The sequence below is a fragment of the Loxodonta africana genome, chromosome 23 (assembly GCF_030014295.1).
Source record: "Loxodonta africana isolate mLoxAfr1 chromosome 23, mLoxAfr1.hap2, whole genome shotgun sequence".
Taxonomy (NCBI): domain Eukaryota; kingdom Metazoa; phylum Chordata; class Mammalia; order Proboscidea; family Elephantidae; genus Loxodonta; species Loxodonta africana.
In genome coordinates, this window is record NC_087364.1 from 70363280 (window position 1) to 70387994 (window position 24715).

At 41.9% G+C, this 24715-nt stretch overlaps 1 protein-coding gene across 12 annotated transcripts in view; it reads left to right on the forward strand.

The window, feature by feature from the left end:
* Nucleotides 1-24398, forward strand: part of P2RY1 (purinergic receptor P2Y1) — a 339516-nt gene extending 315118 nt beyond the window's left edge. For 4 of the 12 annotated variants that reach the window (XR_010319160.1, XR_002787254.2, XR_010319161.1 and 1 more), the window contains one exon: nucleotides 20065-24396. Coding sequence is in view for 1 of the 12 variants with exons in the window: in XM_064275622.1 (XP_064131692.1) it covers nucleotides 16417-17553 (1137 nt within the window). In the remaining 11 variants the exon portion in view is untranslated. Of the gene's footprint in view, nucleotides 1-14015; nucleotides 15523-16273; nucleotides 17599-20064 lie in introns of those variants that run through there. The other 8 variants (XR_002787253.2, XR_002787258.2, XR_002787251.2 and 5 more) reach the window with 5 other exon arrangements.
* Nucleotides 24399-24715: the final 317 nt, after the last annotated feature.

Below are 24715 nucleotides of genomic sequence, written 5' to 3' on the forward strand. Positions count from 1 at the left end.
TAAATCTCTCATTCCCTAATGTCTCATCTGCATTCTCTTTATCCTTTGTGGACTGATGCATTTTTTATCCTTTATTTATATTTTAACAGTGTATTAGAAAGGGAGAGAGATACCCACAATAACTAAAGCAAATCCTCAGAAATTATGTTATGATTAACTCTTACAGAGTATGTTTTAAATACTACTATTCCGCATACACTGTTACTTAGGGTTCTTCTCTACTTTCATTAGATACTTTTTTGAAGATAGTTGAAGAGTCGATTTTCATTTTAAAATGAACATTAACATTTTAATAAAAATAAAATTAATAATTTTTACTTAATTGATAAAGAATCAATTATGTAATGGACATGTAGCTAATGAAATTAATGTATATTATTGAAGGTTCAAAATATATATATAATGACTTACACATTACCTATATTCAATAAATATTGAACAAATTAAACAGTTTTCTCATAGCAAAATGAAGATGTTACGTACAAGAAACATACCATTTTTACTTTGTTCTCATCATAAACTCCATCTTTTTTTTTTTTTTAATGATTGGCATCAACTGCAGAACAGAGTTTAAAAAAAAATTCTATAATTTTTTTAAGGGAAAAAGTAGACACAATCTATGCAAAAAACAGTAATTCCACCCTTAGAAACATATTTTTACTCTAAGATGCTGGGGAAGAAAATATTTGCAAGAGTTGTCTTTTAGCATGCAAAGTAATACAAGCTAGTAGGTATTAAATCTATCATTTTTCTCTTCTTCTTCCTCACCCTAGTAGTTCCCCCAGGGCGTTGGTTGTAAAGCAGCGGGCTTCACATCAGGCAAAGAGAGAGGGGAGAGAGTTTGAGCGCTTAATAAAACAATCTCATAAAAGCTTTTAACATCACAAAACCCATTGCTGTCGAGTTGATTCCAACTCACAGTGACCCTATAGGACAGAGTAGAACTGCCCCATTGGGTTTCCAAGGAGTGGCTGGTAGCTTTGAACTGCTGACCTCTTGATTAGCAGCTGTGCCACTTAACCACTACAACACCAGGGTTTCCCCTTGAATATTACAGGGAGTTAAAATAAATTACAAATAAACATTTTATTATTAGCTTTGAATACAAAATATCATATAAACCTATACACACATGTACGTGCATGCATGCACGCACACACACACACACATATAAACATTTGTTGTCACGTCAATTCTGACTCATGGTGACTTCACGTGTGTCAGGGTACAACTCTGCTCCATAGGGTTTTCAAGGCTGTGACCTTTCGGAATTAGATCACCAGGGTTTTCTTCAGAGGCATCTTTGGGTAACTAAAAAAAAAACAAAAAACAAACCCGTTCAAGTTGATTCCATCTCACAGCCACCCTACAGGAGAAATTAGAATTGCCCCATAGAGTTTCCAGGGAGTGGCTAGTAGATTAGAACTGCAATCCTTTTGGTTAGCAGCCATAGCTCTTAACCACTGCACCACCAGGGCTCCCATATATATATATATAAATTTATATTTATACACATATCAAAAGAGAGAGAGTCTTTCACTGCATCGGTCTTTCAAGGGCATCGAAGGGTGAATAAAATTGAAAAGGCAGGGAGGACCGTGTTGGGAGGATGAATGTCATGAAGAAAAGTTCAGAGGCCAGAATCATCAGACTGCATGGGGAACAGAGGATATTGCCTTGATGGGAGGATAGAGCTTGGAAAGGGAGATTTGGGCCTGCTATAAAAAGCCTTGAAAAATGTCAATGAAATAGGAGAGAAAATACAAGTCCTTTGAGAACCCAAAACTTGATGAAAGTCCTATTTTAGGAAATAGAAAGAGAATGAAAAATATTTTGCTGCAAACAGACTCATATTACCCACTTCCTTGTTGTGGTGTTTCGAAAGAAGTATCCCGCAATCAAGTAAGAGTCCAGGTCCCATGTTATTAAGTATTGATGCAGTAAAGAGTGAAAACAGTTCCTAGGGAAGACTTTTATAATAGATGCTCTTTAAAGAGTACATAATTGGCTGGGTATAGAAGATCAAATACCCAAACTGTTCTGTTGCAAAGCACAAGGTTTGAAAACAACACTCCCTTTAATTCTTGTAGCATTGGCTTTTTCAGATAGCTCAGAGTGCAAGTCTATTATCTAATTCTCAAAATATCCCAAGAAATGGATACATACAGAAAGTAATGTTCCCAATTTACAGACGAAGAAACTGTGCACAAGGAAGCTGAGCGTCCATTGTCAGACAGTGGGAGCGCTACAGCTTAAATCTACTATTTAGTCTACTTTTTTACAGCCTGTGATATTTTTGAGTCCCAGGGTTTAGATAGTATCTTTTTTATTTTCATTCCTGGATAGTAATCCAAATCTACAAATTTGAAAATACCTCATCTTGTGTAATGGATTGAATTGTGTCCCCCCAAAATATGTGTCAACTTGGTTAGGCCACGTGTAGTTGTCCTCCATTTTGTGATTTTCCCGTGTGTTATAAATCATAATCTCTGCCAGTGGTTAGAAGGACTACGGTGGGATGTAACACTCTTTCGCAGGTCACCTCCCTGATCCCATGTAAAGGGAGTTTCCCTGGGGTGTAGCCTGCACCACCTTTTATCTTACAAGAGATAAAAGGAAAGGGAAGCAAGCAGAGAGCTGGGATCCAATATCACCAAGAAAAAAGCACTGGGCACAGAGCTTGTCCTTTGGACCCCAGGTTCCAGTGCAGAGAAGCTCCTAGTCCAGGGGAAGACTGACGACAAAGACCTTCTTCCAGAGCTGACAGAGAGAAGACTTCCCCTGAAGCTGACGCCCTGAATTTGGACTTCTAGCCTACTAGACTGTTAGAAAATAAATTTTTCCTTGTTAAACCCATCCACTTGTGGTATTTCTGTTATGGCAGCACTAGATGACTAAGACATTTTGTCAGTTGTCTCTATTTAAAAAAAAAAAAAATTCGCAGAGAAGAAACACAAGAGTTATGAACTATACTGGGAGTTCACATTGTTGAGTTTGGAAAAGCAAAGTTTAAAGGGTTAGAGTAAGAGTGGAGAATGACTAGGTAATTATTGGCCCACTCCCTCCATTAAGGATACAAGGAAACTCCAGCCATTTTCACTGGGGTTTACACTGTGATGCCCCTATGTCTTTAGCTGCTATAAAGCTCCTCTCCTCTCCCCTACCACACACATACAAATGTAATGTTGACATTTCATTGTTAAGAAAGAGCACGTGTCCTATTGGAAGCACTGGGTTGCTTACACTAGCTAGAACTGGAGGCAGTCGCCCCATTTTAGATGACTTTGTCTGCAAGAAGAATAAACTAGAGCCAACCAATCTGTGAGTCCCTGTCTAGCCTTCTTAATTTGAAACCATTATAGAGAAAGCATTGGAGTGACCCTTGTATCTTCAATACAATGGACCTAATGGATTCCATTTACTCATAATCCAGAGCTTAGCAAAGGTAATAGTATTTGTGTTTTGATGTTTATTTTTTATATGTAATATTTTATCTTTATATATCTACTGTTATATATGGCCTTTAAAAGTTCTACTTACATAGGCATTTACCACTTTTCCCTAACCAACAATTTGCATGACTTTGAAAACCAATTTCTTAGATTTCTCGTTCCCCTTCCACTTCTTCTTCCTCCTCTTTTCTGTGATGTGGTTTTCCCATCTTTTCTATAATGTGGCTTTTCCAGTTGGCACATCCTTCTGTCTCCTTTGCTCATATGGAGGCATCAGCATTTCTGCTTTCCCAGGATTTTAACTCTGTGATTAAGACTTTGGAATTCTTTCTTTTCCTTTTAATAATACCCAATGAATTTTTATTTAAGCCTCCATCTTGCTTACATCTCCCAGTTCCTTTCCTGTGCCTTCTCATCCAATAATCTCAGCCATCTGGCTCCCAGATCTTTTTCTATAAGGCATCCTATTACTGGGAGGGACTTTATATTTACATGCTTCTTTTGGAGAACTGCCATGTTTTCCTATATTGGTTTTAATTAGAAGTTCTTGGTTTTCTACAAAACATTCTGCATGATGGCTCTTCTGTGCCCTAGTTTTGTTTCCTGTAGCTTTTTGATGTTTTTTCATATCCTTGTCATCAAATCCAGCAGTGTCCTTTTTGTGAGTATTGATTTCCTTTGACATTTCTTTGTATTTAACTTGCCTTATATTCCTTTTTAGATTTATGGTCTTTGTCCTTGACTTAATGCTTTTATTTTTTGCAGTAACTTAATAGGTAAGAGCCTTATTCTTGTCTGTTCTTGGAGAGAAAATTTTGATTTGCCTGATTCAAATTCTTGATCTAAGCTTAAATGATGCACCATGATATCTCTTAAGGAAACCAGCTCCCTTCATGCATTTATTGTGCATGGATTTAATTATGTCCCCAAAATATCTGTCAGCTTGACTAGGTCGTGATTCCCTTGTATGATTGTATTACTACTGTCTGCTGTTCTATCTTCCGATGCGATTTCTCCATGTGTTGTAAATCCTGTCTCTATGATGTCATAAAATGGATTAGCAGCAGTTATACTGATGAGGTCTACAAGATTAGGTTGTGTCTGAAGCCAATCTCTTTTGAGATATAAAAGAGAGAAGCAAGCAGAGAGACAGGGGGACCTCATACCAACAAGAAAGCAGCACCAGGAGCAGAGCGTGTCCTTGGACACGGGGTCCCTGCGCCTGAGAAGCTCCTCGACCAGAGGAAGATTGAGGACAAGGACCTTCCTCCAGAGCCTACAGAGAGAGAAAGCCTTCCCCTGGAGCCGATGCCCTGAATTTGGACTTGTAATACACTAGACTGCGAGAAAATAAATTTCTCTTTGTTGTAGCCATCCACTTGTGGTATTTCTGTTAAAGCAGCGCTAGATGACTAAGACAGATAGTGCTTCTCTGTGTTTTGGTATCAAGCCCTCGCCGTTGTGGAGCAGTTCCTGTTTAGCAATTCTAGCTGTTCAGTTTTCTTTCCTTTACCTTTTCAACAATATTACTGGCATGGTGGCAATATTACACACCATTAAGAAAGTGGTAAGATATGTACATATACTAACATATATGTTATGTATATATGTAAACATATATGGTATGACCCCAATTTAAAATGTAAGTATATTTAAAAAAAAACCAAACCTGTCACGGTCGAGTCGGTTCCAACTCATAGTGACCCTATAGGACAGAGAACTACCCCATAGGGTTCCCAAGGAGCACCTAGTGGATTTGAACTGCTGACCTTTTGATTAGCACCCATACCTCTTAACCACTGCGCCACCAAGGTTTCAAAATATATATATATATATACATGTATGTATATATATATACATATTCATATGAATATAATTGAAAGGGGAAAAAGTCTCTGGATGAGCAGATGTTAACATTGGCCACCCCAGGGTATAGAATTTTCCATCTGTTTTTTTCTGTTTGTGTGTGTGCTTGTGTGTGGTGTGTGAGTGAGAGTGTGTGTGTGTGTGTGTGTGTGTGATTTATCTGCAGTATTTATTTCCTCCCATAATAATTGTGCTCCTGGGTAATTAGTTGAGTCATTTTTATTAGAAATGACTGTGTTTGAAAAATTATTGTTTAACCTCTTTATTTTATCACATTTGTCATTCAAATAGCCTACCATAAGCCAGCAAGTATAGAAAACGAAGTCTGCTCAGACGGTCTACAGAAAGAATTCAGCTAAGGCTGTTAAAACAAGAACACTTTTCTTCCCTCTAAAAATGTCCTCACACTCTTCACTTCTGGAATGGCCAAGCCTGATAGGAATTCATTTCTTTCTTTCTTTGGCATTGTCACTTTGGCATCTGGCCACATCTTTCCCAGCAACGTTTTAGAACATCCACCTGGTAATCAATAGCCCTTCTCCAGCTTCCTGTCCTGAAGAGCCAGGACAGGTCCCCTTCCTGCATCCTCTGTCCTGCTTCCTTTACAACATAAACACTCACATACACGTTTGTCATCTCAAGGGGCTGTAATCAGCCTTCTGAGACCTGACGTTATTCGTATTATATGTAACTTTAAATTCTGCTTTTTCTAGACTGATAAACTGTAAGAAGCTTATCAGGACTTAAAGATTTCTTTGATGGGCAAGTTTTCTTTTACTGTGGACTCCTTTTTCTTCTTTCCTTTCTTCCTTTTGCCTCTCCTCTTTGAGAATTTATATCAATTTCCTCATATAGTCTATTCATACTTAATATATTTAATATAATATTTAATATTGTATATTTAATCCTGGTGGTGCAGTGGTTAAGCATTTGGCTGCTAACCAAAAGGTCGGCAGTTTGAACCTACCAGCCGCTCCTTGGAAACCCTATGGGGCAGTTTTACTCTGTCCTATAGGGTTGCTATGAGTCGGAATTGACTTGATGGCAATGGGTTTGGGGTTTTTGTTTTTGTTTATTTAATCTTCAGATTTTACATTCATTTTCCTCAGTCTTTCCTTCCATGAGGAAAGGGAAATGAGCCCCCTTCCCTTCTTTATACTTACCTCTATGTACTTGTAAATAAAATAGTCTTTTCTGAGGTAAGGAGACTTGGCCTCCTTTTCTCGCGTCCCATCTGTTTTATGGAAGTGCCTCTCGTTCGTGATCACTACTGTGTCTGTTTCCCTGTGCGTTTTCCCTTCCAGAGCTGAGCTGCAACTGCTTTGTTTCTCCCCTCTGCACTTAAAATGCCTCTTCTATATCTTTCCTCTCTTTTAGAGTCCTACATCCTTCTCCTGTGTTCATTCTGAGCAGATGTTACCAGCCTACTTTTTTTCATTTCCCCTTTCGTTGATTATAACATGCTCTTGGGTGTATACTATAAAGTGACCTTCCTCCCCAGCACAATTCTTTACAGTATTTTTTTTTTTAACCAAAAGCAACAACCTTATCCTCCATTCCAAACCACTTTTCCTTACTAACTTCACACTAATTCCATAATTTTGTGAAGCCTATCTTTGGTACATTTCTGAGTGTCTGCGTGCTGGTAGTTATCTTTGTTTCTGAATGAAAAGTATTTGATCAGTATTTAACCTCATCTCTCCTTGCCACAGCTGTCCTTCACACATATGTTTTCTCATCCAAACACTTACCAGCCTACCACTTTCATTGGTGATGGTACTCTCTCATGGTATCTTCCTAAAGGAAATGGCGATGTCTCGTACAACTAAGATTTCACGTCTAAGGAGAATGAACAGATCCTCTAGCCATGGCTGGCTAATGCAATCACCACAAAGGTTTTCCAGCCTTGCTTTCCACTTTGTTCTGAGCCACTCATCCTCCAAATCAAATTCCATTTCTCTGCCGCTCTGAAGATCACGTCAAACTCTTTATTTCCAGCGACTCAAATTACTGTAAATATGTCCATTGAGTTCCAAATGAATTAATAATTAGGGTCCCAATAGTGATTACATGCCCTGAAACGGGTCTCCATGAACGAAGCAGAACCTTATAACTTATCTTTTATCAAAGGAAGCCTTCCATCATCCTAGCAAGAATGCAATAATTCCTTTCTTTTTTTCACAGTTGCCTCCTAATGCCCTTGCAGACAAAATAGATGAGACAACAGTATTTTTCTGCCTTCTTCCTTCTCAGTTCATTCATTCTGCTCAGTCCTTCCGTTTTCCCTGGACATCTATACTTGGCTGCTCTGTTGGTCATAAATTCTCACCAGACCGTCCACCAAAGCCAGGCAGAAGAATGCAGTCGGCTCCCAGGGTCTGCTCTCATCACTATCAGAGCAGTGTTTCCCCCACCAGCCTCTGTATGGCTGCAAGCACCATCCATCCTCCACCCCCCTGACTGTGGGTTTGCTTGTGACAATTGCTTTTCCTGAAATCCTTCTTCTCCTCCTGTCTCCTCCCCACCCACCAATCACACCCATGGCCACACTGCCTTCTACCCCAGAGATGATAACAATTTCATTGCTTGATCACATCCTTCCTGCTCCCATTTCCCCTTCTAAGAGAAGTAGCCCACCCTTCTTTTCTCTCCCATTAGAGTCTGTTGTTCAGCCCTGGGTGAGGGCTCCAATGGTCAGCCTATTCTCTACTCCTTCAGGCCAAAGTGAACTGGACCATGTCATTCAGATTTTTTCCCCAGGAATTTATCATTGAAAATAAAGCCAGGTATTGAGTGCCCATGTCAAGCTATGCCCATGCGAAAAGAGAAAAAACTGATCAACAGTGAGAGAGATGGGGAGGGGGGTGCGAGGGTGGGGTGGGGGAAGGAGTGAGGGGAAGAGAAGGAAGGAGAGAAAAGCAAACAGTTGAATAAAGAAAGGGTCTTTGGAGAAGTAGAGTAGATAAAATCTCTGATTTTCAAATTCCCATACCTACTTCCTTATGACACTCATACTGTTGTACCTTGCCAATGTTACTGAATCCTAGAAGGTGGTTCCATGTCTGGTACGCTCAGACTTGCCAATTATCTGGACACCGGTCTTTGAGAAAGAGAAAGTAACTTTATTGCAATGCGCAGAGCAAGGAGCTGGGAGGAAGCTCCTCAGATCTGGCTCCCAGAGCTATGGGGAAGCAGAGCTTATATGCGATTTGGGCAGCAAGATGGTGGCCACTGAGGTGTCCTGGGAGGAAACATTCTAGAAGGCGGCCAGGAAACAGGGGGTGACTGGTTCTTATTGGAACCTCTTGCTTTGGAGTAGGGTCTGTGTGATGACTTTCCTTCTGATTGGTTCCTCCTATTGCTGCGTCCTCTGTTGAGGTCAATTAGCGGTCACAGCTGGCCCTTCTGCACATGCAGGGCAGGCCAAATTTGGCTTGGGCTAGTTTAGGGACTAATGGAAATGTACTGGCATTCATAGGGTCAGGTTATACCAAAAGCAAATAAAGAGTCACTTTATTTGATCAAGCTGGTTTCAAGGGATTTGGCGTCTTACATCCAAATGCCCCCTTATCAAGACATATCCATTCAGAGAAAATTACAAGCAATGATGATAATAATAACCATAATAATGATCACTATCATTAGTTGTGCACATACTCTGTGCTGGGCATACACGCACAGCAATCTTCTGATATAGGGGTTATTAAATAATAACACCGGCACAAGACAGGTGTGGTGATTACCCAAGTGTATCTATTACAGCTGGTAAGTGGCCCAAACTGACCTTTGTACCAATTTCTGTCTTTCTCTCCAAGCCTGTGTTTACCTGTGTGCTGTGAGCTAATCCATGTGAAGTACATGCATCACAATTCCAGATTCCTGAACATGTATGACTTAGTCCTCGGACAGGAACAGTTACCACATTTTTAAATTGCACAGCACAGCCTCGTCAGGCAGGATCAGGTAAAACCTTGCTACTGAGAGCTTAGTGGCTGGGTGAGCAGCTTGAACATCAACTGGATACTTGTTAGAAACAGAGTCTTGGAGTGTACCCAGCCTCTACTGGATCAGAACCTGCATGTTAGCAAGATCCCCAGGTGATGTGTATGCACCTTCGAGTTTGTGAAAGCCTTCAGTAAGAGACTCAAAGATGGTGCCAATGAGGAAGATCGTGTTTTACTTACTCGGTGGTTATCATCATTATGACGTAGTGTCCAAGATAAATATCTAGCTGTGGTATCAGGTGTCTAGAACAAAGGCTGAAAGATGAAGAAAACCAGAGCTAATGTAAGGCTCTGGGGTTTAGCAAAACCCTATTATTGAAAACACAAGAATTTATCAAGAAGCTACTGACTGTTTTCTTGCCTGAAGTATTACCTAGTCTCTATTTGGTTTCTTTTCCAACTACAAATAACCACTTCTATATTGGTTTTTATTTGATTTTACTTTTTTTCTTTTTTTTAATAAGCAAGAGTGTTCCATCTTTGTAGGTTGACTCATTGGGTACTCACTTCGGCTACCCAGATTTCTTTCCAGAAGTGTCTAAAATTTGGCTTGTTTTAGGAAGATTCTCTGTAATCAGCCCATTCAGCCAGCCTTTAGACAAGAGTCTAAACTAAAAAAGTACCAGAAGTATTTATAATAAACGATACAATGTTCTCCTCTTTAAAGTTGGTTCCATTTTGGATACTACTGGTGGAAACCTGTTACCAACTCTTTACAGAGCTGGATTCCAAAACCTGAAACATGAGTGACACCAACAGCTATTAAATTTGATCTTGAAAAATGTGGAACACTTGGGGCATAATTGAGATCAACACCCAGAAATGAACTGATGGAAGGATGTGACTTACATAAGAAAACAGGGCTATTTCTTTATTTTTACTCCTGAGTTTCATTTGCCTCTTTGGAATTTAGGTTAAGTACTCAAAATGTAGATGTACCAAAAGTTAATAATTTATTTATGATGAATATGATAACGATGGAAAGTAACTCTCAAATAATGCCATATTCTCATCCTGTGTGGTACCATGGAAACCCTCTAAGGGTTCACAATTAAGGTACCAGACCTCAGATTTGAGTAACTAGCTCTGAAGTATTTGTGCACCCACAGGCTTTATGAGCATTTATCTCTCTGTCTTTTTAAAAAGCTAAGTGCATAGAGAAATTGTAAGATAACTGGTATGCAATATAGAATTTCTAATCTGTTATCAGCGAATGTTCTAAGACATGTCTTTGGAAAGCCTGCGAGGTCAGAGACAAGGGAGGAAAAGGAATATTTATCAGGCAAGGATGCTTAGAGAAAGGCTGAGGCTACAAGCCATGACTGGAGTGTTTAAACGCATGTGCTAGGATTTATTCTGGATTTAGCAAACATTCTTTTAAAAATATTCCAAGACCAGGACTTCATGTAGAGAGGGCTAAGTGAACCAAATATTAAGAAACGGAATACAGAAAAGTGGTTCCTTTAGATACTCAACTTCTGGGAGCAAGAAACTTTCTGAAGGATGGAAGCAAACGTAAGTGGCCTGGGATTTTACAGGCTCTTGCAAGTGATTTGGCGGCACAGATGGAAAACCTAAAGAAGGCTCTTTAGCTGGTGGCTTATTGTTGCCTTCCAAGGGGCAAGTACTCAATAGGAACAGGACTGTGTAGCCTTTGTCATCTCACCTACCAGATCTCCGTACAAACATGGAGATTTAAACGTTGATGACTGAAAAGCTCTGTGCAGAGATTTATCAAGAACTGAGATTTCCAAAGGTCTCCCCCTCCCCTTACCGTGCAAATATCCTGCCTTCCCTTCTTTCCGCACTTGAGTGTTTCCTCTCCTGCAGTTCCCTTTTCTTCCCCTCCTCCCTTTCCCTCTTCTTCCTCTCCTCCCCTCTTTTCCTCTCCCTTCTCTCTTACCTCTGCCCTGCCCTGCCCTGCTCTCCTCACCTCTTCTCACCCCAACCTTGGGTCAACCCTGCTGCCTGTATTCTGTGTCCTATACCCCTGCTGTGATTCTTAATGAAATAAATTTCCAGAAGCCTACTGATTGGATCCATGACAAGTGTCTTAATTTATAGAACAGCTGGGCCCTCCACATCATGGGACAGTCCTTTTATTCTTACTCAGTACACTCCCTCTCCAATTCCACTCCACCCTAGCCCTCTCTCCTTCTCCTTCATTGAAGGACTCAGCTATGAATTCCTCAGACTTCCTCCTTTTCCTATTTTCATCTTGGGGGAAGGAGGGGCCTCCTTACTTTCAACAGATGCATCTCAGAAGTTGTCACATCTTAGTTGATAAACTTAAAAGAGTCTCTCAAATGATTCCCTTATCTCCTAAATCAGGGTCTCATTCTCTCTCATCTGAAAATTCCTAACAGCTGTCCTGCCCATTGGCTTTTTCTTCTTTCATGCTGCCACCAGAGTTAGATTTAGGAGTTGCGATGAGTTGAAATTGACTCAATGGGAACCGGTGATTTAGTTAATCAAATCTTATGTTTCTTCAACTCAACTTTAAAGTTGGTGTCTTAGGCTGGATTCTCTAGAGAGGAAAAACCAGTAAAGCATATAAATATATATATAGAAAGAGATTTATATCAAGGAAATGGCTTACGTGATTGTAGAGGTGGAAATGTCCAAAGTCCATGGATCAGGATAGAGGCTTCTCTCAATTCATGTAGCTGCAGGGGCTGGCAAACCCAAGATTGGCAGGTCGGAGAGTGGGGCTCCCGCTCTCAGGCTGTGAAGATTGATGAATTTCAAGATCTACAGATAAGCTGATAGCTCAAGTTCCAAGAGTTAGAGGTCAGACGAACAGGAGGCAGCTACAGGATCCAAATCCCAAGACCCGAAGATAAGCTGATAGCTCAAGTCCCAAGAACCAGAGGTCAGACGAACAGGAGGCAGCGCAGGATCCAGAAAGAACAAAGAACCATAATGTCTACTTATATTTGGATGCAGGCCACACCCCCAAGGAAACGCCCTTTCAACTGATTGGCTACTCACAGCAGATTTAATCATGGGAATGATCACATATAAACACTAGAATCATGGCCCAGCCAAGTTGACACACAATTCTTAATCCTCACAATTGGAATATTTTATGTTTATCGGAATTTTTTTTCTGTTTGTGGTCTCGATTAGACTATTTCCCTATGACCTTTCCATCTTCGGTGATTGCTGTATTTCCTGTGACTTTAAAGGAGGAGCAAAGAAGAGATTTTTCTGAAGATGGTGATGAGAATCTGCACAGACATGAGAAAAGCAGCTTTTTTGTTTATGAGTTTGAGAAGGCCAAAGATCTCTGACTTCCTCAGAATTGTCTATCCTCTGATTGCATATTAAATGTTGGCTATTTTTAGAAAAAGATAAGTAGAATATTTGGGAAGCTTCTAAAATATTCTTTGACCAATAGCAGCTTAAAAATCTGACTCAAATATTTCTCTTATAGAAGGCTGCTAGGAATGACCCTTTCTGTGCTCAGTCTGTCCGAGTCTCTAAAAGATGACTGCCTATCCGTGCCCTGCACTGTTTGTATTTCACCACAGGGTGACGGTTAAGTACACGGGCTTTAGGCATAGATGATCTAGTTTAAATTCCAGTTTCTACTGTGTTACTATGGGCAAGTTACTTAACTGCTCTGTGCCTCAGTTTCATCACATAAGATGGGGATACAATAGCCAACTACCATCCTAGAATATTTTTAAGAATTAAAGGAGATCATCTTTGTTACTTGTGAACAGTGCATAGGAAAGGTATATTATTGTTGAATATTATTATATGTTGGTATTATTGTTAGCTATGTACATCCTTTGCTTTTCCGACTAAACCGTAAACGCCTTCAAGTCAGGAGTTTACATTATTAATCAAATACAGATTAACACAGAATGGTTGAGGCAAGTCACTTCAATATATGGAGTATATTCTTTTCATACCTTTAAGGCACTTACAAGGAGCTCTGGTAGTGCAGTAGTAAAGTGCTTGGCTGCTAACCGAAAGGTTGGTAGTTCAAACCTACCAGCCACTCCTTGGGAAAAGGATACGGCAGGCTGCTTCTGTAAAGATTACAGCCTTGGAAACTCTATGGGGCAGTTCTACTCTCCCCTGTAGGATGGCTATGAGTCGGAATTGACTCGGTGGGTTTGGTTTTAAGGCACTTATGATTGGTGTTCAAACATCAATAAATGCTGATATGTTTTGGGGTGTTAAATAAGTTTTTTTTTTCTCATTAAACCTAGTCTAAGTGTTTTCCAAATAGAAAAGTAATCCACATATGATTTTTAAATACATGTAATATCCACAAGGCACAATTTTGATTTGAAACATAATTTAAACATAGAAAAAATACATTAAAAAAATATAGAGATGTAGTTAAATCTATTTAATGTGCAGAATGTGACAAAAGTATTTACAAAGTTTACCTTTTTACATCATTAAAAAAAAAGTCTATGGTGCACTTGACACAACTACCACCCCCAAATTCTTAGTAAAGTGTCAGTTTTCCGAAAGCGCTCAAGGTATCTGGACTAAGTGTACATTTCAAAGCATCCACACTGTGGGGCAACGCACTTGCCACAGGCTGCTCAGTGGGGTTACCTACTGCTTAGGTTGCAAATGAAAAATGCAAAGGAGAGAGGAGTTGGTTCCTGTTGAGTATTCACGGAACTCTTAACGGTTTTCTTTGCTTCTTTCTCTCTCGTAATACCAGCTAATGCCATCCTAATCAACCAACATGAAGATGTTGCCTGCTGCGAGGGCTCTGAATTAGAGACTCAGAGAAGTTGGGGACTAGAAGGAATCCAGTCTAACTCTCTTATATCAGTAGATGAAAAAACCGAGGCCTGCTGTATTCATTCCAATTAAGACTGTTTTCAAGATAGCAACCAACACTCAGGCCTTTTATCTGAGTTATTTAATTGTATGGTAGCTTGTCAAGCTGTTCAACTGGCCAGAAGACAAAATACCAGAGTACTCAGGAAGCCATGTGTACGGATATGGTCCTTTCTGTGTTCCTCTAAAGGATCTGTCTGGATCTTCCAGGGTATTTTCCTTTGTGTTTTCAAAGCTCAAGGTTTTCCTTGGGGTATTTTTTAAGGGGACATCATCATATAACATTTGGGACCACAGGAAAATCTTTATAGCATACATTATAGAGACATTATCTTTTCGGAATTTCTTTTTCCTCTAAGAGAACTCCTTTGTTAATAGTCACAGAAAATATATTGTTAATTATTGTCAGGAAGTAGATTCCATTCCTGCGTGGTTTCATTTAACTGTGTCCGAGAACAACTAACCATTTATTTTCAAATTAAACTTACTCAAATTTTGAAGTGAACCGCTTAAAAATTTGATACATTCAAGGTATCAAAAAAGGATTTCAATAAGTATAGTAATTAAGGAAGTCCCCAGTCTATATTTTTAAGGTTCTTTCTAGAGGTAATTGTGACTAATCTCTTTAACTGAAAGAAATAAGGATTGGTAATAAATCCCAAAAAACATGCCATAATCACTTTGGGGCCATCGTTGTCTTTTATATCTGTCTACACAGAACCGTATTTATTTTTCAACGTGTTCCCAAAACGATTTTGAAATTATATTTTCATTGCAACCTCTTTTGTTTAATTAAAAGTACTGGACGGGAGGATCTGGAGAGCCTGTCTTGTAGGTGGTAGGTATCTATTAAGTTAAATTGCGCTGAAACAACGTGCAGTATTGACTGACAATCTTTTGACAAAGCACCTTTGGAAATGCGCACATTGATGTTGCTAATTATGTCACTCTGTTAAAAAACTGGTTAATTACAAAAAACAATATTGGAATAAGAAGGGGGGGAAAAAAAAGAAAGAAAAAACAGACTGGAAGAGCAGAAAGGGATTCCCCAACCGCCACCCTTGGGAAAACTCTGAAACTAGAAGGTTCCCGCATGTGCCCGCAATTCCGCCCCGGCGATGCGAGGCGCTCTGCAATGCCAGGGCGTTCCCGGCCGGGCACTGCTGGCTGCTCGGAGCCTGCAAACACCTGGTGTAGACTCTGAGGGCCCTGGAGACTTCCGTCGCGCGGACCGGTGGGCTTCGGGGCTTCAGGCAGAAGGCTCGGAGCTGTCTTAAGGGTTTCCTGTATGTCAGCAACTTCACTTTGCCGAGATAGCCGACGGAAGAGCGAAGGAGCTCTGGTGGCCAATCGCTCGCAGGCAGGCAGCCCAGACCGCGCGCACCCCTCGCCCTCACCAGACTCGCGAGCAGCGGCGGGGCAGCGGCTGAGCGCGCCCGGCCAAGGCGGAGATCGGCTCCCCCGAAGACGGCCCCAACTGCCGGCGGCGCCCCGGAGCGCGCGGGCGGGCTGCCAGGCGGGCCCGGCGGAGGCACGCCCCTCGGAGCTCGGCGGAGCGCGGACTCGCCCGGGTGCCCAAACTCCGCCCACCCCCGCGGGGAGCCTAGCGCTCCTGCCCGCCCCCTGCACTCCGGACCGAGGCGGCCTGGGAAAAGGCCCCGAACTGCACAGACAGTGAATGGGACGCGATCCAGAGGCGCACGAGTCTGCGGCCACGCGCGCCCCGATGGCCCCTAGAGGCTGAGCGCGGAGGCGGGAGGGCGGAGAAAGGGGCGCGGGGCCCGAAGCCGAGCTGCCTGCTTCTAAGGTAGGGAAAGGACGATGCCCACACGAAGTTGATCTCTGGGGGAAGGAGGCTGGGGCGCGCCCTTCCCAAGCCTGAGCGCCTCGGGGCGAGTTTGGCTTGACCTCGCTGCGCCCCGGGCGCGCTCTCCGGCGCGGATCCGCCGGCCTTCGGGAAGGCGCAGTCGGAAAGTTGTCAGCAGCAGTGCCCTGAGCGCCCTGTTGTGTAACCTCGGCGCTGCCAGCCGCGCGGGGAAGTTGCTGGCCCGGCCGCCAGCCCGGCGCGGCCGCGGCCCCGGGCGGATTTCATGGCCCGCGGCGAGCGCGGGGCCGGAGCCAGCTTGGGCGAGCCCCCGCGCAGCCCTTTCGGGGAGGACTCGCCGCGCCCGCTCCCTTCCGCCCGCCCGGTTTTCCGATGCTCGCTGCGCCCCTCGCCGCCGCCGCCCTCTCGCCGCCGCTTGCCTCTGGGAGCCGCCGCCTAAGTCGGGGAGGAGAGAATGACCGAGGTGCTGTGGCCGGCTGTCCCCAACGGGACGGACGCCGCCTTCCTGGCCGGCCCGGGCTCGCCCTGGGGGAACAGCACGTGGGGGAACAGCACGGCCGTCTCCACCGCCGCCGCCGCCGCCGCTTCGTTCCGATGTTCCCTGACCAAGACCGGCTTCCAGTTCTACTACCTGCCGGCTGTCTACATCTTGGTGTTCATCATCGGCTTCCTGGGCAACAGCGTGGCCATCTGGATGTTCGTCTTCCACATGAAGCCCTGGAGCGGCATCTCCGTGTACATGTTCAACTTGGCGCTGGCGGACTTTCTCTACGTGCTGACTCTGCCCGCCCTGATCTTCTACTACTTCAATAAGACGGACTGGATCTTCGGGGACGCCATGTGCAAGCTGCAGAGGTTCATCTTCCACGTCAACCTTTACGGCAGCATCTTGTTCCTGACCTGCATCAGCGCGCACCGGTACAGCGGCGTGGTGTACCCGCTGAAGTCGCTGGGCAGGCTCAAGAAGAAGAACGCCGTCTACATCAGCGGGCTGGTGTGGCTCACCGTGGTGGTGGGCATCTCCCCCATCCTCTTCTACTCGGGCACCGGGCTCCGGAAAAACAAAACCACCTGCTATGACACCACCTCAGACGACTACCTGAGAAGTTATTTCATCTACAGCATGTGCACGACCGTGGCCATGTTCTGCGTCCCGCTGGTGCTGATTTTGGGCTGTTACGGATTAATTGTGAAAGCTTTGATTTACAATGACCTGGACAACTCGCCTCTCAGGAGGAAATCAATTTACCTGGTGATTATTGTACTGACGGTTTTTGCTGTGTCTTACATCCCTTTCCATGTGATGAAAACGATGAACTTGAGGGCCCGGCTGGATTTTCAGACCCCAGAAATGTGTGCTTTCAATGACCAGGTGTATGCCACTTACCAGGTGACAAGAGGCCTGGCGAGTCTGAACAGCTGTGTGGACCCTATTCTCTATTTCTTGGCCGGAGATACTTTCAGAAGGAGACTCTCCCGAGCAACCAGGAAGGCTTCCAGAAGAAGTGAGGCAAATTTGCAGTCCAAGAGTGAAGACATGACCCTCAATATTTTATCCGAGTTCAAGCAGAATGGAGATACAAGCTTGTGAAGGCAAAAGAACCGCGCCCCCCCATAACCTCACTTTTGTTACATGGTAGGATGCTAAAATAGAGCCAAGTGTCCCCCCCCCCCCCCCCCCCCCCGCCTTTAAGTTTCTAGTGAGATTAGAGAACATTCAGACCAAACAAGTTCAACAAAAGTAGAGAAATGCCCACGTCCATGCTTGGGCTTCCTTTCAGAGTCTCCCTTCTTTCTGACTAGAAGTATGTGTAGTAAATTATACTACCCCAGTTAAACATTTACCTTTTTTTCTTCCTTTAAAACTTACAACCTTCTCTCTGGATCTCCACATAAACATTTAAAGTGTGTGTGCACAGGAGTCTTGGAGCAATTTTGATATTAATAATTTCTCAGAAAACAACCTGAGTGCTTGAAACTTGAGTTTGTGGTTCCTCTAACCTTTATTTATTTATTTTTTTTAACAGCCCATGCTAGGAACAGGTCGGAACTCTACATTTTCAAAACTATGTAGTACACCAAATAAATAAATAAATAACCGAAACCTATTGCCGTCTAGTGAATCCTAACTCATAGCGATCCTATAGGGCAGAGTGGACCTCCTCCATAGGGTTTCCCAGGCTGTAAAGCATTACAGAAGCAGACTGCTGCAGACTGCCACATTTTTCTCCCACAGAGCAGCTGGTGGCTTCGAACCTCCAACCTTTTGGTTAGCAGCAGAGCAGTTGGCAGCCAAGGCCTTAACTGCAGCCAAGCAGTTAACCACTGTGCTACTAGGCCAGTCGCCTCCATATTTAGTACAGTATAGCAAAATACTAAACTCAGCTCACTCAGTATCCCATGGAAAGATCTCTAGCTGGCTGTCTGTTTGGGGGTCTTACAAACATAGGTAGTAGCTGGTGAGCTTTGGAGAAGTGAATACAAAGGTCAGTGTTAATTAATTTAACAGCCTGGAAGGTGATTGCTTCCTAGTTATTTCTGGAAAGCTGCTCACGATACTTTGGGTCCTAAATGTTTGATGGTGGAAGCCCACATCAATTATCTTCAGGGAAAAATGCCTTCAGAATAATCCGAGTGTACGTACTTTCCTTGTGAACGGCACGACCTCTGAGACTTCCTATGATAAAGAGCGTTGACTTGTACCACCGCTGTGCAGTCCTTAGGAGTTGATTTGTGTTCCAGGGCACTCACATCTGTAAAAACAGTTTGAAAAATCGCAGCTAAGTTACAGGCCAGAGTTGAAATGAAGTGGAATGACTGTTAGCAAGTTGAGAGGATTTTCAGCAGGAGGATAGTAGTATCAGAGGGGGAGGTGGCTGACAGTATCCATAATGCAGAGCCTGCAAGCGTGTTCGCAAACCTGTAAGAGGCAACTGGGGATGGGCAAAGACATTCTAGAGTGAGGACTTTAGTTTAAATTGAAATCAGTATGTAAAAGTCTCTGTTTTGCTCTGTTTGAGAGCGTTCAATGCAATATGTAAGAAGAAGATGAAGAAACAGGCTGAATTTGTATAGGTGATGCTGAGAGAAAGAAAAGCTATAATCCTTTAATGGATTTTACATCTCATGTTTGAAGAAAAAAAGACAAATATTATGTGGTAAAGAAAAATATGAAGAACTAAATCTGAGTACCTGAGGAAAGCTTACAGTGAAAATTAAGAAACTACTAATCAAAACTACTAACTCTTGGTCAGTGTTTTCTTTTGTATTTTCTCTCTGCCAGGCAGTAATAAGAGAAAAAAAAAAATCTGTAAAATACTTCAACAACTTTAACTGCAATTTTCAATGAATATGGAATGGCTGCCCATCTAGCCCTTGACATGAACCAATTTTATATCATGCAGAATGCTGAGGTAGGGCAAAACGTAATTTACAGCCCCAAACAAGTAATTCCAGTGTGGAAGGAATTTTTAGTTGTGAAGGCTATCCAATGGCAGTGTCTGGAACTGATGGTGGGGTAACTTACACCCTACGTTGTTTGAAAGCACTTGGTAAGGAAAGTGGCACGGGGCAATGTGCTAAGGCAAGGACCTTAACGCCCCGTGAAATAAAGTGACAGCAAAGCCAGGATTTGATTTCAGTCCTTGCAATGCCTGAATGGATGGAATAGCTGTGAGATCTTCACTTAATGCCTAGCGCTGCCTCAGTTTACCCAATCTCCAGCCACTAAGATCAATGAAGAAGAGCTGTATTTAGCTTTCCTAAGCAGAAGTTCTTTTTAAAATGTTCATTCTTGATGCATAGAACCAACAGAAACCAAATTGAGAGGAAACCTTGGAGATGTCCAGCTACACCTCCTCCTTTGGAGGAAAGAAGTTAGCCAGGTTCTCACTTGCTTGAGATGGAACAGCTCTGTGTGTTGTGAAATCCTGAAAGACAAAGTCTGAACTATGTCATTATTCCACCGACCCTGTCAAACATCCTGCTGGGTGAGATAAGATCAAGATGGAAATTCCAGAGCCTGTGCTACCCTTGAATTCAAAGGCTAATGGTATCCACGTCTGTATTTCTTCACACTTAACTTTCGTTTTCTTCCTTTTAGGTCTCAGGATGCTCAGCCTGGTTTAGAGTATGTGTTAATACATTGTTTCAGCTTCCAGAAAACTTTCTCTCTGAGTGTGGATCCAGTGAGGAGGTGAACAGTGATTAGAAATGTCCTTGTGCTACTTGGCATGTTTTTTCCAAAGTGTTTCTTCTTTAGCTTCATGCATCCACCATGCTGGACAGCAATGACATACGTATGCATACCAAATAGAAACAAGAATGATCTGGCCAGCTCCTTCCAAGCCAAAAGAGGTCTCTGGAAAGAGTCTGTGCTAATGACGAAAATATACAGAGGGTCAGGATGAAATGGGGATCTTTGGGTTGAAATGCTGATTTATGCCATATAATGATATGAATAAGTATTTTAATAGTAAAGGCAAAAATCTGCTGACCTTTGGATGAAAGAACAGCTCAAACTCTAGAGCTTATCAGTTAACTAAATTTCACACTACAAAAATATTTAATGCAAAGTCCAAGGTGTTCTATGGCTCACAAATTAGCATCTTTGAACATCAATTCGAGTTTACACTGAAATGATTTTAAAAAGACGAAATATGGCATGAGAGTCAGGGTTCAGAGTTGCCATTGACATTGCCACTCAGCTGTGGGACTCTTGACTCTTTCAAGACCACTCCGCATGGATTAAGAAGGTTGGATGCCATCTATCTGCTGGGCTTTAGGGGTTATGGTAAAGCATGAAAAGTGGAGACAGCTTGAGATGTGTGAAATCTGTCACTGTTATTATCCAGAACTCTTCAGTCCCAATCCTTGGCTGAAAATTCTTGCAAGGTCAGCAGCTGCAGTGTGGACCTATGACCTATCATCTCCTGTCTCCTTGGACACCTCAGACAGGAACTGGACTGCAGGTGGATACAAGAGATGCCCAGCGCTTACAGCAGCTGTAATTACGCCAGTGACAGCGCTTCAAGGTGTGATACCAGCTTGAGATCTTTTGAGGCTTTAACTTTCCTGGTCGGATTGTAACTATCCTGATAGTATTTATTGATGAAGCTCACGGTCCTTCAGTTGTACAGATTGAAAAATTTTCTTGAGAGATCCAACATAGTGATGTAAATTAATATTTATTAAATGTAGAATGTTAATGCGTCACGTTGTATTTCACGTGATACATGATGCAGAGATAAAATGAGAGTTGTATATTATGATGCTTTTAAAAATCAGTATCTTGACATGTTTAAGTCCTTAGATTTTTTTTTTTTTTGATCTAAAGTATGAAAATCTTTTGTGACACAAGTGATGAGTTTTCCTTTGAAATCCTTTTGCATGTTTACCTTTTTGGTTAGGGGTCTTTCTGTAAGGACACAATTAGGTGTCAGATCATCACAAAATCATTAGTAACAAAGTATCTTAGGCAGACTGGGTCCGTATTGTCTGCATTTTATGTGATATTATAGAAAAGTTTATATTCTTCTGTCACCAACCCAGGGGGTTTAAAATTTTGTCCCCAGTGTGGCAGAGCTTCCATTTCCAGATGCAAAAGGCCTGTCTTAAATTGAAAAGAGTTCTATTAGGTTTTGGAAGTCTGGTGGAGTGGGCATTATAGATACATCAGAATTTAAGAAAAAAGCTTTAAAGAGGTAGGAATAGAAAGGCAGCTGGCGCAACCGGTCTGTGGCTGCTCAGTTCTGCTTAAATGTTTGTATTGTGTTTCCTCTTCAGGTGAAATAGTATATAATCTTCATTGCTTTGCGATGGGATTTTTAAGTAACACACTACTAGCAAGTTCAGCACTGCTATTGATAATTTTAGTAATTTTAATTCCAAGTTTTATTGTGACAACGATGTATTATTTGGCTGCTGAATTCTGTTACAGTTTTTTTTATTCTTTTGTACAGTGTATTATACACATCATCAAAACTTAATATGAAGGGGAATATAGATCATATATCAAAATGTGTGAATTTGAATTACAGTATGTTTTAGTGCTTTTGCAAAAATGTTTATTTTTATATTATCTGTGATTTTAATATAGAAAAGTAAACTAGATTTCTCTGTGATTAATAGTGCATCGGATGAGCGGTATGGAAACAGTGTTACTTGACATTTGAGCTTTCTCAGGTTTATCTGTATCGGTAGTAGCTTCACAAAATCCAGACTATTGTGCTTCACTGTGTTTTTAATAAAAGGAATGTACATTTCCTCTGATAGCATAGTGTTTGCATGCGGGAGTGTGCAGAATCCTGTGTGTGTGGACGTGTGTGTGTGTGTGTGTGTGTCCAAGGCATGACAAGCAACTGTGTATCTGCTTTAGAGTAACAGCAGAGTTTCGGCATAATCATGGTCATAGGCTTGTACCTACCCTAGATAATCAAAGCTGAAAAAAACTCAATAAATGTATGCAACATGGTTTGATGGCTTCTCTGTTATTCCAATAGATTGATACGAGTTTCCTCACATTTTAACCCGTATTCGTGTACAGGCTGGCAAATCCTGCCGGATGTATTGAACTAACTCAGGCATTTCTTAAGGAGCAGCCTGCGCTATAAAATTAAAGTTTCAGAGAAAGAATCCTGGTGCGTGCTGATTAATAATATTTTCATTATTGAATATTTAATCATCCATGGGGATAGGACCTGAATCTTTTAAGCAAAATACTGAATGCTGCCTCAGTACAGCTCACACTCCTGTCCTATGCTGAAAATGTTGGCTCTCATCTTTTCTCTAATTTTTAGTCCATAGAGAGAATTATACTAATAACCCTTTGTGGTTTCTGTTTATCTATTAGCCTGCACTGCTCACTTCTCCCTTCTCCCAGGTTTATTTAAAAAAAAAAAAAGTGCTACACAGTGCAGCAGCTACGCTAGAATGGAAACCTGCTCAAAGCATTGTCTTTTTTTCCCCCGGAGTGGAGAAGTTAAGGGCACGGTGCTCCTGCCTTGGGGTTTTCTGATTGTCTCCTGAGACAGGCGCCCTGTCATAGAAGCCTGTGGGTAGAAGAACGGAATCTCTGGCGGCATTTATCTGTCGTCAGTATTAACTCCTTAATTCGCTTTACTATCCAGACGTCACCATTTGGGAATCCTCACGTGTTAACAGCAGCTTTCATAGCACTTTGTGCACGTATGTATATGCGTATTTCAGTGCGCGCATACACACAATACCGGTAATTGTCTTTCTGATTTAAAAGAAATCTACCATAAAATCAATCACCTTGGGACTGGAGTTAGAGAAACATCTCCGCACGTAAATATACTGCATTTTAATCCCCTGTTTTACTAAAATGAACTTGAAAGTTTGTTTTCTCTTTTCAGAAGATTTAGGGTTTTTTTTAGAAGATTTAGAATTTTGCCCCTGTATATTTTTTTTATATAATCAGAGCTTTCATTTTTTTTTTTTATATAATCAGAGCTTTCATTTTCAAATACAAGTAGGATATCCTAAATTCAAAGTAGATCTGTTATGGCTTAGCAGTCTGATGGGATCGGGCATTATAGACACTGCAGATGTCACTGGAATCCATGCGAATGTGAATACTGACCTTACTGACTAACCCTGCGAGGCTAGGTTGCTTCAGGGTGGGCTCTGAGGACCTTCGTCCTCAGCCAGCCTGGTTGCTGGGACCCACCTTCAAATAACAGCTGTGGATGGAGTCAGGCCCCTGGGCCGAGCAGCTGACAGTACTTCAGCCTCTTGGGAATGGATGAGGTAGAGGAGTAGGGGGCTGGGAGGTGAGTGGGGGTGGGGGCTGCCAGTGCGGCATAAAGGAAAACAAGGCCTTACCTTTCTTGATTACCTGATGGAGAGAAATTACCTGCATGAAGGTAGAAAATCTCTGATGATAGACTGAAACAGAAAGAGGCCTCAGAGATGATCTAATTCCAGTTCCATCACCTCGGCTTGCAGGTGAAGGCAAAGTTTTCACATTCAGCCAAAGGTGGGGCTAGCAAAGAATCAGGGTTCTCGACCTTGGTCAGACGTTCCTTCCACATCCCAGGGCTCTTCCTGTAGTGGGTCTTGACCCATTAGTGGATCACGAAATCAGTATGGTGGGTTATGACCGGAACTCTTTTAACAAAATGAAATAGAAGAGAAAATATCAGTGTTCATAGCTCAGTGAGTAAGGATTTGGGATTTTAATTTCTCACACACACACCACAACACATATATATTTACATGTATTTGTATCCTGAGTCAGAGTAGAAATTTTATTTCTGGGCATACATGGTCAAAAATTTTGAAAGTTCTCCACAACTTACTCAGTAAAAGGAGGTATGTAGTGAAAAGAAAACAGAATGAGAGATCGTTTTTCAAAACTGTTCTTAAATAAACACAAAAATCCTTAGTCGTTAATTTTATTATAGGCATTCATTCTGGTTTTTTTTTTTTTTTTTTGTTGTTGTTATTTTCCTCTGGAGGTTCCATTCATAATTCCCAAAGCAAGTTTAAAGCTGCTTAGACTACACTTAAAGATGGCTATTTGCAATTAGAAGTAGAATAATTGAAACTGGATTTATGTAAACTTTGATAGCTTAACTCTTCACACTGTTCCCTCTGGTTTGAACACTTAACAGCCAAATAGCAAATCTCAGCTGTCTTTAAGGTTATCAGCTTGCAGTCAAAAGTCTTAGGTTTGAGCCCAGCTCTGCTGGGCAACCATCTGTGTGCCCTGGGCAAATTATTTAAATTCT